The sequence below is a fragment of the Phoca vitulina genome, unplaced genomic scaffold, assembly GCF_004348235.1.
Source record: "Phoca vitulina isolate PV1807 unplaced genomic scaffold, GSC_HSeal_1.0 scaffold54, whole genome shotgun sequence".
Taxonomy (NCBI): Eukaryota; Metazoa; Chordata; class Mammalia; order Carnivora; family Phocidae; genus Phoca; species Phoca vitulina.
Genome location: NW_022589757.1, coordinates 9,733,269 through 9,749,027, shown reverse-complemented (window position 1 = coordinate 9,749,027; position 15,759 = coordinate 9,733,269). Strand labels below are relative to the sequence as shown.

General features: G+C 38.2%; 1 protein-coding gene across 2 annotated transcripts in view; it reads left to right on the top strand.

Moving 5' to 3' along the window:
- KIFAP3 (kinesin associated protein 3) overlaps positions 1–15,759 on the top strand; it is a 190,424-nt gene that overhangs the window by 20,641 nt on the left and 154,024 nt on the right. For both annotated transcript variants that reach the window (XM_032389464.1, XM_032389465.1), the window contains exons 2-3: positions 2,403–2,534; positions 13,674–13,828. In XM_032389464.1, the coding sequence (XP_032245355.1) occupies positions 2,403–2,534; positions 13,674–13,828 (287 nt within the window). The remainder of the gene's footprint in view (positions 1–2,402; positions 2,535–13,673; positions 13,829–15,759) is intronic.

The following is a 15,759-nucleotide window of genomic DNA, read 5'->3' as shown; positions in this document are numbered from 1 at the left end:
AAAACTAAAAAATTAACTTTGAAAGACTAAAGAATCGGGGAAAAAGCCGTGAAATCTATGTGCTGTATTCCCCTAGCTCTGGAGTTCTGCCGTTCTCATTGATCAGTAAACTTGGTCTTGGCTGGCTGTTCTAGCTGATCTTCTGGGGGAGGGGCCTGTTGCCGTGGTTCTCAAATGTCTTTGCCGGAGACAGAATTGCCCCGCCTTGCTGGGTCCGGGCTAAGTAATCTGCTCGGGTTTCCTCTTGGGATCTTTTGTTCCCTGCAAGCTTTCCATACAGCTTTGGAGGACTAGAGTGAAAATAGCAGCCTCCCAATCTCCGCCCAGAGGAGCCAAGAACTCGGGGCCCCACTCCTCAGTGAGCCCCCAGAGAAAAGCAGTCAATCACTCCTCTTTCCCTGGTCTCTGGCCGCACTCTGTGCTCACCTGGCCTGTGACTCAGCGTTTCTATCTCTGGCACATGACCCTGTTTGTAGGCTCCAAACCCAGCAGATCCCAGCAGCGCACTCCCACGCCGCTCCGCCCAGGGGAGGAAAGGGAGTCTCCCCGGATCTGCCTCCCTGCTGGGAGAGCAGTGGCTTGACTGTGCCGTGGATCACGGTTTATGGGAACCCTGAGCTGAGAACCCGCTCCTCGGCTCCATCTCTGCAGGCTGCTTCCCCGCTCCGATACTTAGGAGCTCTGCCGCACTCAGGCACCCTCAGTCTTCCTGTAACGCCGAGGGTCCGGAGACCACACTGTCCCAGCGAGGGTTCCACATCCTGCTTAGCCACTGGAACGACATCCCTCAGTGGAGCAGACTTCTAAAAGTTCCGATTTTGTGCTCCATTGCTCTATCACTTGCTGGTAGCGGCTGACGGAGGCCCCCTCCCCCACCATCTATCCTCCCGAATATTGCCTCGGATTCACTTCTCTGCACGTCCTAACTTCCAGAAAGTGGTCGCTTTTCTGTTCAGAGCGTTGCTGCTATGCTTTTCTTTGATCTCCTGTTGTGTTTATATATAGGTGTTCAGAATGGTTTGATCCCTATCTAGCTGAATTCCTGGGACCAGACAAAATTTAGGTCTCCTACTCCTCTACCATCTTGCTCCTCCTCTCCAAGCCATTTATTTCTAATGGAAGGAAAAGCTTGGAGTTTCTGATTATTGGAATCAGTTTAGGACATTGTTATATTTATGTTCCTTCTCGTCAGGCTAAGATGCCTACTAGCCAACTGTGTGACCACAGTGAGAAATTTATCTTGTTTCTATTGCTTAATCTCTTTGAGTACAACTTATTTTGTCACCTTCTAATGTGGCCACATGACAAGTAGTGGTTAATTTGTCATTGGTTTACAATAATTAAACATTCATCATATAACTTTAGAAGTGTGGGAGGATAACGTATATAGGAACTTTCTATGGGAATTACTAGTGATGCTATAATTTGAGATTCATAACTAAAACATAACCCATAAATGTTTTTTTGTTTTGTAATTTGAATGTGATTTTGAAGAATGATTAGGTACTAATGCCACAATTTACAGTTATATAAGATGATACATGATAAATATTGTAGTTTAGATAATTTCTTAATGTCATTCTGTGATACATATAACAGGCTAATTGTTAGACAGATTGATTTTTTTTTGTTAAATATAAATTTTGGGGGTGTGCCTGGGTGGCTCAGTCGGTTAAGCCTCCGACTTTTTTTTTTTTTTAAAGATTTTATTTACTTATTTGACAGAGAGAGACACAGCGAGAGAGAGAACACAAGCAGGGGAAGAGGGAGAGGGAGAAGCAGGCTTCCCGCGGAGCAGGGAGTCCGATGCGGGGCTCGATCCCAGGACCCCGGGATCATGACCTGAGCCGAAGGCAGACGCTTAACGACTGAGCCACCCAGGCGCCCCTAAGCCTCCGACTTTTGATCTTGACTCAGGTCTCCATCTCAGGGTCGTTGAGTTCAAGCCCCGCAATGGGCTCCATGCAGGGCATGGAGCCTACTTAAAAATAAATACATACATACATACAAACAACACAATACAATAAATAAAATATGAAATAAAATAAATTTTGGGGCAGCTATCTTTGTTTTTGAACTGCTGATTTTTGTTTGAGGTTACTCTCTCCAAAACGTCTTGTTTATTTTATTAATTTGCTTTTATGCATGATTCTTTGTGTAAATGTATTTTTTCCCAGGTATAGCTATTTATTAAGGTACTTTCTGTAAAACCGAGTATTATAAGTGTAGTACAGAGTTTACAGAGTTGGAGAAAAAGACTTATTTTTTGGTCCAAGTCAAGAGAAAATCTAATTTAAATGCATATGTTAATCTAACCCGCATGCTTTTGGAACTAGAAACTAGATAAAAACCATGAATATTTTGTGAGTTTTTAATCTGTCTATTTTTATTTTATATTATAGGAAAGTTAAAGGAGGAAATATTGATGTACATCCATCAGAAAAAGCACTCATTGTTCAGTATGAAGTGGAAGCTACCATTCTTGGAGAAATGGGTGATCCCATGTTGGGAGAACGAAAGGAATGCCAAAAGATGTAAGTTTTCTTCATTTGTGTATGATTTGAAAGTAGTGAACCTTATACAAACTGTGTAGAAATTTGATGTTATTTATATCTGCATAGATGATAGAGGTTATGGCATTCTTCTAGATATACTTCATCTTAGTGAAGCAGAGACTATATTGAACTATAAATACAGAGTATATTTATTCTAGAGAAGATCACGTTTACATAAGCATAATGGGAACTTCTGAAAAATATCATTTCTAATTTATCCCATTTAGAAAAAGTATATAATAGAATATAAACTACTACAACTTGTGAAATCAGTAATAAAAGATATGTTTATATGAGACTTTTAGCTTAATTTAGGAAATTTCTATTTTAGGGGATCCTATCTGTATTCTTTTTTCCCTGGAATTGTAGAAAATAGTATGAGTTCCATAATTCCCACATGGGGCATATACTTTGAATTCATCCCTTAAGAGTCTAGCCCTGTGAAAGATGTTAGTATAAAATGAACATTTTCTGACTCAATGAATTGAGCTTACATTTCCTGACATCCTACACACTTTCCTTCCTGCTTTTGTAATACTTTCAGGAGCGCCTTAGGAAATGGCCTTTCTCATTAGCCTATAGTTGTGCTGGTGATTGTCTCGCCCTCCTTCCATAATGTTGTAGAAGTAGAGAAGGTCTGAGATCACCTAGTATTCTCTCCTTTTTTCTCTCCCTCCGTTAAAAAAAAAACTTGATTTGGGAACTAAGTAAAAAGAATTTTAACAGTTAAAAAAAGTGTTACTGTGTCCTGGTGGTGTAGCACAGTGAAAAGCACTGTATTTTAAATATATAGCAGTGGTTCTCAACTGGTTGTGATTTTTTTCCCCCAGAGAACATTTGGTAATGCCTGGGGACATTTTTGGTTGTTGTAACTGGAGGGATCCTATTGGCAGTCTAGTGGATAGAGGCCAGGGTGCTGCTAAACATCCTACAATGCACAAGATAGCCACCTACAAACAAAAAATAATTTGGCTCCAAATTTTAATAGTGCTGCAATGGGGAAACTTTGGTGTATAGCAACCTGAAAAGACAAGCTGCCTAATATCTTAGTAAGATCCCTAATCTGTCTTCTTTTTTGTATGTGTTAGGAGACTAAATTACATAGATAATTCATTAAAATAACCGAGTCCTTGGATAATTCACTAAATTGAAGAAAAATACATGTACGCTCACACACACATACTTACACTGTATCTTCTTAGACTTTCTCTCTTCCATTAATGTGTTTTTGATTGCTGCCTGAGTTTTGTACATTTTGAGAACATGTGAAAGAGATCTTATTAATTTGATTTCCAAAAAAAAGCTAGCAGATCAGAGTCTTTGCCTTTAGAACCTCAAATATCCACATTCAGGTGAGAGATTTCATTTTTAGTTCTTAAGAATGCAGTCAGTAGCGTCATTCAGCTAGAATTAAATGAGAATGTTGTTATTGCTTGGAAATCCATGGACTTTTTAGACAAAGGATACATTTACCTGAGAGCCAACCACTTGGAAAGAGTTACTACCAACTGTGGCTATAGTAAGTGGATTTAAACTTCAGTAAAGGAAAAATCTGAGTAATTCAACCTTGTGATACTCAACTGTGGCTGCACAAGGTTTGGAGAGGAATCATTGTAGGACCAAAAGTAGAGTGTGGTTTGTTGATAGTTCAAGAGGTGTTAACAATGGCAGCAGCTGGGGATGAGGGTTTTGGGAAGGACACTCACGTAGGCTGAGATAGGTATGAAGTGAAATTGTCATTAAATTGGGGTAGTCAGTGCTATGGCCCAAGTCTAGAAGACTTGTACTATATTTCATTTTCCCTTATTAGGCAAAGGAATATTTAAGCCCATCTTCAAAAGAGTCCCAGTTTTCTGAAGATTTCTTTATGAGATACTGATGATTATGGTCCAAAAGTAGTATGGGTATTTTTCTTGTGAGTTTTTGGTCTTCTTAATAGGTATGGACTGCCTAATGAAGGTTCTGATTTTTGACTACGGGTATAATCAGTAAGCATACAGCTGACGTTTTCTAAAAGTTCTAGCCCTATTTCTTCTTTGTCTTTTTTTTTTGTTTAAGATTTTATTTACTTATCTGAAAGAGAGCGAGACAGGGAGAGAAAGCACAGAGGGAGAGGGAGAAGCAGACTCCACGCTGAGCAGGGAGCCTGATGCAGGACTCAATCCCAGGACACTGAGATCATGACCTGAGCTGAAGGCAGACGCTTAACCAACTGAGCTGCCCAGGCACCCTCTTCTTTGTCTTTTATAAGAAGGGAAGGATTTAGGAGAGAGACCTACATACTGAAGAAGAAAATCTGTTACCTTGGATGGAAAGAAGACGAATCAGATTGTTAATATATATGTTGGTGGAAAATAGGTCTAAAAAAGAATAGAGCTGGGGAGCAAGATGGAGGAAGAATAGGAGACCTAAATTTCGTTTGGTCCCAGGAATTCAGCTAGGTAGGGATCAGACCATTCTGAACACCTATGAACTCAACAGGAGATCGAAGAGAAGAATAGCAGCAACTCTCTGAACAGAAAAGTGACCACTTTCTGGAAGGTAGGACATGCAGAGAAGTGAATCTGAGGCGATATTTGGGAAGATAGATGGTGGGGGAGGGGGCCTCCATCAGCGGCTACTAGCAAGTGATAGAGCAACGGAGCACAAAATTGGAACTTTTCGAAGTCTGCTACGCTCAGGGACGTCACTCCAGTGGCTAAGCAGGGGGTGGAACCCTTGCTGGGACAGTGTGGTCTCGGGACCCTCGGGGTCACAGGAAGACCGGGGTGCCTGAGTGCGGCAGAGCTCCCAGGTATCGGAGCAGGGAAGCCAGCTGCAGAGACAGAGCCGAGGAGTGGACTCTCAGCTCGGGGTTGCCATAAACCGTGATCCACGGAACAGTCGGGCCACTGCTCGTCCAGCAGCAACCCAACAAGTGGCAGATCCGGGGAGACTCACCTTCCTCCCCCGGGAGGAGAGGCTCAGGAGCGCACTGCAGGGATCTGCTGGGTTTAGAGACTCCAAATGGGGTCGTGTGCCAGAGATAGAAATGCTTGGTCACAGGCCAGGTGAGCACGGAGTGAGGCTGGAGACCGGGGAGACGGGAGTGATTGACTGCTTTTCTCTGGGGGCTCACTGAGGAGTGGGGCCCTGAGTTCTCGGCTCCTCTGGGGTGGAGATTGGGAGGCCGCCATTTTCACTCTCTGCCTCCAAAGCTGTACAGAATGCTTGCAGGGAACAAAAGCTACCAAGAGCACACCAGAGCAGATTGCTTAGCCTGGCCCCTGGGAAGGGCGGGGCAATTTCGCCTCCGGCAGAGACATTTGAGAACCACTGTGACAGGCCCCTCCCCCAGAAGATCAGCAAGAACAGTCAGCCAAGACCAAGTTTATCGGTCAATGAGAATGGCAGAACTCCAGAGCTAGGGGAATACTGCACATAGAATTCATGGCTTTTTTCCCATGATTCTTTAGTCTTTCAAAGTTAATTTTTTTAATTTTCTTTTTCTTTTTTTTTTTTGAATATTTCTTTTTCCCTTTTTCAGCCAACATCTTATCAATCCCTTTTTTAAAAAACATTTTTATTTTTCATTTTTAGAGTCATATTCTGTCCCTTCATAGTAGTTAACCTTATTTTTGGTATATATATATATAAGTTCTCTCTTTAAAATATTGGGATACACTTTCTTCTAACAGACCAAAATATACGCTAAATCTCTAGTGTATGGCTTTGTTCTAGTCTCCTGCCTGATCACATTCCCTCCAGCTTTTTTTTTTATTCCTCTTTTCTTTTTTCAGCCAACTTCTTATCAATTCCTTTTATAAAATCTTTTATAATTTTCATCTTTACAGTCATAATCCATCCCTTCATCGTATTTAGCCTTATTTTTGTACATATATAAGTTTTTCTTTCTTAAAAATTTTCGGAGGCACTTTCTTCTAACAAACTAAAATACACCCAAAATCTAGTGTGTGGCACTGATCTATGCACCAGCCTGATCATATTTGATCATATTCTGTTTTGTTTTGTTTTTTTATCTTTTTTTTAATCTTTTTTCTTTCTTTCCCTTTCTTTTCTCCTGGTTTCAGGTCTCTTCTGATTTGTTTATTGTATATTTTTCTGGGGTCGTCATTACCCTGTTAGCATTTTGTTCTCTCATTCATCTATTCTCATCTGGACAAAATGACAAGACGGAAAAAATCACCTCAAAAAAAAGAACAAGAGGCAGTACCGACTGCCAGGGACCTACTCAATACGGACATTAGTGCAGTGTTGGAACTAGAGTTCAGAATGATAATTTTAAAGATACTACCTGGGCTTGAAGAAAGCATGGAAGATATTAGAGAAACCCTTTCTGGAGAATTAAAAGAACTAAAATCTAACCAAGTCGAAGTCAAAAAGGCTATTAATGAGGTGCAATCAAAAATGGAGGCTCTAACTGCTAGGATAAATGAGGCAGAGAGAGAATTAGTGATATAGAAGACCAAATGATGGAAAATAAAGAAACTGAGAAAAAGAGAGATAAACAACTACTGGATCATGAGGGCAGAATTTGAGAGATAAATGATTCCATAAGACAAAACAATATTATAATAATTGGGATCCCAGAAGAAGAAGAAAGAGAGAGAAGGGCAGAAGGTATATTGGAGCAAATTATAGCAGATTTGGTGAAGGAAACAGGCATCAAAATCCAGGAGGCACAGAGAACCGCCCTCAAAATCAATAAAAATTGGTCAACTCCCCAACATCTAATAGTAAAACTTAACGAGTCTCAGAGACAAAGAGAAAATCCTGAAAGTAGCTCGGGACAAGAGATCTGTAACCTACAATGCTGGAAACATTAGATTGACAACAGACCTATCCACAGAGACCTGGCAGGCCAGAAAGGACTGGCAGGACATATTCAGAGCACTAAATGAGAAGAATATGCAGCCAAGAATACTATATTCAGCTAGGCTGTCACTGAAAATAGAAGGAGAGATAAAAAGCTTCCAGGACAAACAAACACTAAAGGAATTTGCAAACACGGAACCAGCCCTACAAGAAATATTGAAAGGGGTCCTCTAAGCAAAGAGAGAGCCTAAAAGTAACATAGACCAGAAAGGAACACAGACAATATAACAGTCACCTGACAGGCAATACAGTGGCACTAAATTCATATCTTTCAATAGTTACCCTGAATGTAAATGGGCTAAATGCCCCAATCAAAAGACACAGGCTGTCAGATTGGACAAAAAAAACAAGACCCATCAATATGCTGTCTGCAAGAGACTCATTTTAGACCCAAAGACACCCCCAGATTGAAAGTGAGGGGGTGGAAAACCATTTACCATGCTAATGGACACCAAAAGAAAGCTGGGGTGGCAATCCTTATATCAGACAAATTAGATTTTAAACCAAAGACTATATTAAGAGATGAGGAAGGACACTATATCCTACTTAAAGGGTCTCTCCAACAAGAAGATCTAACAATTGTAAATATCTATGCCCCTAACATGGGAGCAGACACTTATATAAGCTAATTAATAACAAAATCAAAGAAACACATCGACAACAATAAATAATAGTGGCGGACTTTAACACCCCCCTCACTGAAATGGACAGATCATCTAAGCAAAAGATCAACACGGAAATAAAGACTTTAAATGACACACTGGACCAAATGGACTTCACAGACATATTCAGAACATTCCATCCCAAAGCACCGGAATACACATTCTTCTCTAGTGCCCATGGAACATTCTCCAGAATAGATCACATCCTAGTTCACAAATCAGGTCTCAACCAGTACCAAAAGATTGGGATGAGTCCCTTTATATTTTCAGACCACAATGCTTTGAAACTAGAACTAAATCACAAGAGGAAAGTCGGAAAGAAATCAAATACATGAAGGCTAAAGAGCATCCTATTAAAGAATGAATGGGTCAACCAGGATCTTAAAGAAGAATTAAAAAAATTCATGGAAACCAATGTAAATGAAAACACAACTGTTGAAAATCTTTGGGATGCAGCAAAGGCAGTCCTAAGAGGAAAGTATATAGCAATACAAGCCTTTCTCAAGAAACATGAAAGGTCTCAAATACACAACGTATCCCTATACCTAAAGGAGCTGGAGAAGAACGGCAAATAAAGCCTAAAGCCAGCAGGAGAAGACAAATAATAAAGATCGGAGCAGAAATCAATGAAATAGAAACCAAAAGAACAGTAGAACAGATCAATGAAACTAGGAGCTGGTTCCTTGTATTAGTAAGATTGATAAACTCCTGGCGAGACTTATCAAACAGAAAAGAGAAATGACCCAAGTAAATAAAATCATGAATGAAAAAGAAGAGATCACAACCAACACCAAAGAAATACAAACAGTTATAAGAACATATTATGTGCAACTGTATGCCAGCAAATTAGATAATCTGGAAGAAATGGATGCATTCCTAGAGATGTATAAACTACCTAAACTGAACCAGGAAGAAATAGAAAACCTGAACCGACCTATAACCACTAAGGAAATTGAAGCAGTAATCAAAAATCTCCCAACAAACAGGAGCCCAGGGCCATATGGCTTCCTAGGGGAATTCTACCAAACATTTAAAGAAGAATTAATACTTATTCTTCTGAAACTGTTCCAAAAAATAGAGATGGAAGGAAAACTTCCAAACTCGTTTTATGAGGCCACCATTACCTTGATCCCCAAACCAGACAAAGACCCCATCCAAAAGGAGAATTACAGACCAATATCCTTGATGAACATGGATGTAAAAATTCTCACCAAAATACTAGCCAAGAGGATCCAACAGTACATTAAAAGGATTATTCACCACCACCAAGTGGGATTTATCCCTGAGCTGCAAGTTTGATTCCACATCCACAAATCAATGTGATACAATACATTAATAAAAGAAAGAGCAAGAACCATATGATCCTCTCAATAGATGCAGAAAAAGCATTTGACAAAGTACAGCATCCTTTCCTGATCAAAACTCTTCAGAGTATAGGGTTAGAGGGTACATACCTCAATATCATAAAAGCCATCTATGAAAAACCCACAGCGAATATCATTCTCAATGGGGAAAAACTGAGAGCTTTCCCCCTAAGGTCAGGAACACGGCAGGACTGTCCACTATCACCACTGCTATTCAACATAGTATTAGAAGTCCTAGGCACAGCAGTCAGACAAAAAAAAGAAATAAAAGGCATCCAAATCGGCAAAGAAGAAGTCAAACTCTCACTCTTTGCAGATGATATGATACTTTATGTGGAAAACCCAAAAGACTCCACCCCGAAACTGCTGGAACTCATACAGGAATTCAGTGAAGTGGCAGGACATAAAATCAATGCACAGAAATCAGTGGATTCCTATACCAACAACAAGACAGAAGAAAGAGAAATTAAGGAGTCGATCCCATTTACAATTGCACCCAAACCATAAGATACCTAGGAATAAATCTAACCAAAGAGGCAAAGAATCTGTACTCAGAGAACTATAAAATACTCATGAAAGAAATTGAGGAAGACACAAAGAAATGGAAAAACGTTCCATGCTCGTGGATTGGAAGAACAGATATTGTGAACATGTCAATGCTACCCAGAGCAACTACACATTCAGTGCAATCCCTATCAAAATACCATCAACTGTTTTCAGAGAAGTGGAGCAAATAATCCTAAAATTTGTATGGAACCAGAAGAGACCCCCGAATAGTCAGAGGAATGTTGAAAAAGAAAAGCAAAGGTGGCGGCATCACAATTCCGGACTTCCAGCTCTATTACAAAGCTGTAATTGTCGACACAGTATGGTCCTGGCACAAAAACTGACACATAGTTCAGTGGAACAGAATAGAGAGCCCAGAAGTGGACCTGCAACTCTATGGTCAACTAATCTTCGACAAAGCAGGAAAGAATGTCCAATGGAAAAAAGACAGTCTCTACAAGTGGTGTTGGGAATATTGGACAGCCACATGGAGAAGAATGAAACTGGACCAGTTCCTTACACCATACACAAAAATAGACTCAAAATTGCTGAAAGACCTAAATGTGAGACAGGAATCCATCACAATCCTAAAGGAGAACACAGGCAGCAACCTCTTCGACCTCAGCCTCAGCAACTTCTTCCTAGAAACATCGCCAAAGGCAAGGGAAGCAAGGGACAAAATGAACTATTGGGACTTCATCGGATAAAAAGCTTTTGCACAGCAAAAGAAACTCAGTCAACAAAACCAAAAGGCAACCGACAGAATGGGAGAAGATATTTGCAAATGACATATCAGATAAAGGGCTAGTATCCAAAATCTATAAAGAACTTATCAAACTCAACACCCAAAGAACAAATGATCCAATCAAGAAACGGGCAGAAGACATGAACAGACATTTTTCCAAAGAAGCCATCCAAATGGCCAACAGACACATGAAAAAGTGCTCAACATCGCTCGGCATCAGGGAAATCCCAATCAAAACCTCAATGAGGTACCACCTCACACCAGTCAGAATGGCTAAAATTAACAAGTCAGGAAATGACAGATGTTGGCAGGGATGTGGAGAAAGGGGAACCCTCCTACACTATTGGTGGGAATGCAAGCTGCTGCAGCCACTCGAAAACAGTATGGAGGTTCCTCAAAAAGTTGAAAATAGAGCTACCGTATGACCCAGCAATTGCACTACTGGGTATTTACCCCAAAGATACAAATGTAGGGATCAGAAGGGGTACGTGCACCCCGATGTTTATAGCAGCAAAGTCCACAATAGCCAAACTATGGAAAGAGCCAAGATGTCCATCGACAGTTGAATGGATAAAGAAGATGTGGTATACAATGGAATATTATGCAGCCATCAAAAGGAATGAAATCTTGCCATTTGCAATGTCGTGGATGGAACTGGAGGGTATTATGCTGAGTGAAATAAGTCAAACAGAGAAAGACATGTATCATGATCTCACTGATACGAGGAATTCTTAATCTCAGGAAACAAACTGAGGGTTGCTGGAGTGGTGGGGGGTGGGAGGGATGGGGTGGCTGGGTGATAGACATTGGGGAGGGTATGTGCTATGGTGAGCGCTGTGAATTGTGTAAGACTATTGAATCACAGACCTGTACCTCTGAAACAAATAATACATTATATGTTAAAAAAAAAAGAAGAAGATATTAGGAAGGGAGAAATGAAGGTGGGGGAAGTCGGTGGGGGAGACGAACCGTGAGAGACTGTGGACTCTGAGAAACAAACTGAGGGTTCTAGAGTGGAGGGGGGTGGGGGGATGGGTTAGCCTGGTGATGGGTATTAAAGAGGGCACATACTGAATGGAGCTCAGGGTGTTATACGCAAACAATGAATCATGGAACACTACATCAAAAACTAATGATGTAATGCATGGTGTTTAACATAACATAATTTTTTTAAAAAATAGAAAAATTATTATATTAAGATACCACTGCACATCTGTTAGAATAGATAAAATCCAAAATATTGACAGCAAATGCTGCTGAGGATATAGAGCAGTAGGAACTCATTCATTGCTAGTGGGAATATAAAATGATACTGCCACTTTGGAAGACAGTTTGGCAATTTCTTACAAAGCTAGTCATAGGCTTACCATATAATCTAGCAGTTGTCCCTAGATATGAACTCAAATGAATTGAAAATAATGTCCACACGAAAACTGGTACGTGAATGTTTATAGAAAATTTATGATTGTCAGAAGCAGGAGGCACCCCAGATATCCTTCAACAAATTGTGGTGCATTCATATAACCAAGTATGATTCAGCACTAAAAAGAAATCAACTATCAAGCTATGAAAACACATTTGAGGTACCTTACTGTATTAATGCATGTAAGTGACAGAAGCCAGACTGGAAAAGCTACATACTATATGATTCCAACTATGTGACATTCTAGAACAGGCAAAACTAAAGTAGAAAGATTAGAGCCTGTCAGGAGTCCAAGGGGTGTGGGAGGGGAGAATAGGTGAAGCACAGGGCATTTTTAGGACAGTGAAACTATTTTGTATGATAGTATAAAGGTGGATACTTTTCATATGCATTTGTCAAAGCCCAGAGAACTATACCACACAAAGAGTGAACCCTAATGTAAACTGTGAACTTCAGTTAGTGATAATATATCAGTATTGGTTCATCAGTTGTAACAAAGGCACCATGTAATGCCTTCTTGATGTGCAGCAAAAATTACACAAAAATAAAATAGTTTAAAAGATTTAAAAGGTAGGAACATAAGGAAAAAAATGGACCAAGTATTGCTAGGTTTTTGCAAACATTAGAAGCCACTCTAGCAAATTTATGCATAAAAAGAATTTATTAAAGGCTATTAGGTGACTTGTAGAATACCCTGAGGACCAGATCTGGGGATGACTGTTTAGCTGAGAATAATATGTAAATCACTATGCTGCACTTATTTCAGGAGATCATCCCTATCCGAATAATGATTTCACAGATGTTGAGTGTAAGACATTTTTTTGAGATCTTTGTCCCTACTGCCTCTAATCTAATACCTTGATGTCTCTTCAAAAATTGTCCATCTTCACCAAAAAAGAATTCCACACAGTGGCTACTTTCTTATGTTTCTCTTTTTGAATATAAGCCTTGCATTGGTGCATCTGCTTGTAAGAGTCTTTTGCCTCCAGTTGAGTTTCACCCTGAACCTAATTTTATGTCTTCATGGCTCTCCCTGGTACCACGAATTCATGTACATTGGTAATTGTTTCCATCAGAACAACTGAATCTGAATATACTGATATTATGTGTTGACCCTATTTAAAAAAAAAATGATTGTGAGTATGGTCAAGAAAGTTACTCATTTTTGGCAGTATGGATTCTCACATCCAACAGTGACTAAAGACTTTATATATATTGTCAGAAAGACTGTTTTAAAACAAGATCCCTGAATATGCTGTCCTGCCTAGAAGAGTCAGATGTAGATTTTAATATTCTTTTGTTATCTCATTTGTCCAGTTCAAAGAAATCATTTCTTTGCATATTTTAAGCCTAATTATATCTAATACATTATTATATTTTACTGAAAGAGTCTGTGTCAGGTACATTTAACTGCATTATAAACTATTTATTTAAAAGAAATATTGTGTAAGTTATCACTTACTTTAATATTACCTGAGTTGGAAAATTCTGATATGCTTACAGCATTCGTCTTAAGAGTCTCAATGCCAACACAGATATAACTTCCCTGGCACGGAAGGTGGTTGAAGAATGTAAACTTATTCATCCCTCAAAATTAAATGAGGTAGAACAGCTGTTGTACTATCTACAGAACCGCCGTGATTCATTGTCAGGAAAAGGTAAGTAGAATTCCTCACTTTTTAATGCATAACCAGAGTTGTTTGACTATAGTTTGTGCTTTTGATTTTTGAATGGTGGGGTTTTTTTTTTGTTATTGTTTTGTTTTGTTTTGCCTGTATTATAAATAAGTAAATTAAAAAATAAACCTATTAGTTTCCTGCGTACAAGGCTCTGTATTAGATGCTTCCACACAAAATGATCTGTTTCTATTTCATACTGTGGTATGTGTGTATGTTTGTGTATGTGTACACATGTGCTGAAATCAGGAATGAAAAACAAATGTCTGTCATACTGACTCTAGAATAATAAAAGAAGAGAATTTGGGGCAGAAAAATCCATTTTCTGTACCCCAACTAGTTTTATATTTTCTAAATTTCTTCTTGACACTTAATTTATAATTTGAATTGATTACTCAGGTATTTAAATGTTAAAATATGTGTTATATATTTTACACTATCCTTTAGGATAGTTTTATGACTCTTTCTTAGGAAAATATTGCTTTTTCATTCTTAATGTCTTCCTTGTTGCCATTCTCCTAGCTTCAATTTCCTCAGAAAGAACCAAGCCATTAAAATATTAGAGCTAAGCAATTGATTATTTTTCGAAGGTATCATCAAATAATCTAAACCAAAAATGAAACAAAATAAAAATACAGACATTTCAATGGAAAGTCATCTAAGATTATTGAATGCTGTATTCTACTTCCTAGTACTGATTAAGTTTACATGTCTTTCACCATTGTGAGTTCTAAAATATGGTGCCTTTGAAATAATTTATAAGTGCTTAAGATTATACTAAGTAGAAAAAAGTAAGAGAAAATTTGGACATTTTTCAAATTATTTCAGTCTTTTCTCTCTATCCACAGCAAATAAAATGCCTTGTGTCTAATACATATTTTTATTAGTTAACCCTGAATATAATATCTAATGTGATCAATATGTATTTTTGAATGAATTAAGTGATTATAAATTTATTTAAAAGCAAAAATAAGCAGTTTGAACTTGATTGCATCCAACTACATCACTGGCATTCAATGTATAATTGTTAATTATTCATAATAAGTGCTATAAGGAAAAATTATTAAATGTTTCATGATAGAATATTCTGGTTAAGATCTTTGTAAATGAGGGAGATAACTTCTTCAATAAGTTAAATAAGTTCAAAGTGAGCAAAGTAAATCCTGTACTCTAATAAGATGTGTGTATACTTATTTTGAGTTGTTTAGTGTAGTTAAAATTGATCTTTCCTAATGCCTAATTAATATAATCATGAATGCATTTATATTAAAATAACTTTACTAATAAAACCCTTTAACAGAGTTTTCAAGGTAAATTAGTCTTCTCACCTTCTTTCCCCCAAATTAAAGGAATATGAGGAAATTTTCATGTCAAAATATATGGATAAATCCATTAAAATCAATCTGTTTATATAGATATTAATGTTTGAAGACATATATGAAATACTGTTACTATGTTAAATACACACTTATTTTAAAAAAACTATTCTATTTTTCTTTTTTAACTTTTTTATGTGGTATTCACTATTTCAAAGCCAAAAACCTTGCCCCCTAAAAGTGATTGAAACAAAACAGTAATACTTATGTGATTCATTACCTTAAGTGATTTTTTTTTTCATTTCAGTTTTTATATTAGTCAACCCATTAATGTATCTTTGCCTTATTGATTTTCCTCCTCCAACCTTAAATGTGAGTTACAAAGGGATTATTTTGCTGCCTGTTGGCAAGTCTGGCTATTTACATACCCAAGAAGTTAATGTAGGAGGAAATGAAGTTATGACTTTGGGATCATTTATAGATTTTATTCATTTATATCCTTGATATCCTCATTAGAACAGATGGATTATAGATGAACATTTGTTATTTTTTTATTTCTTGGAAAAAAGATGATTTCATAAATTATTCAGTTTTAAG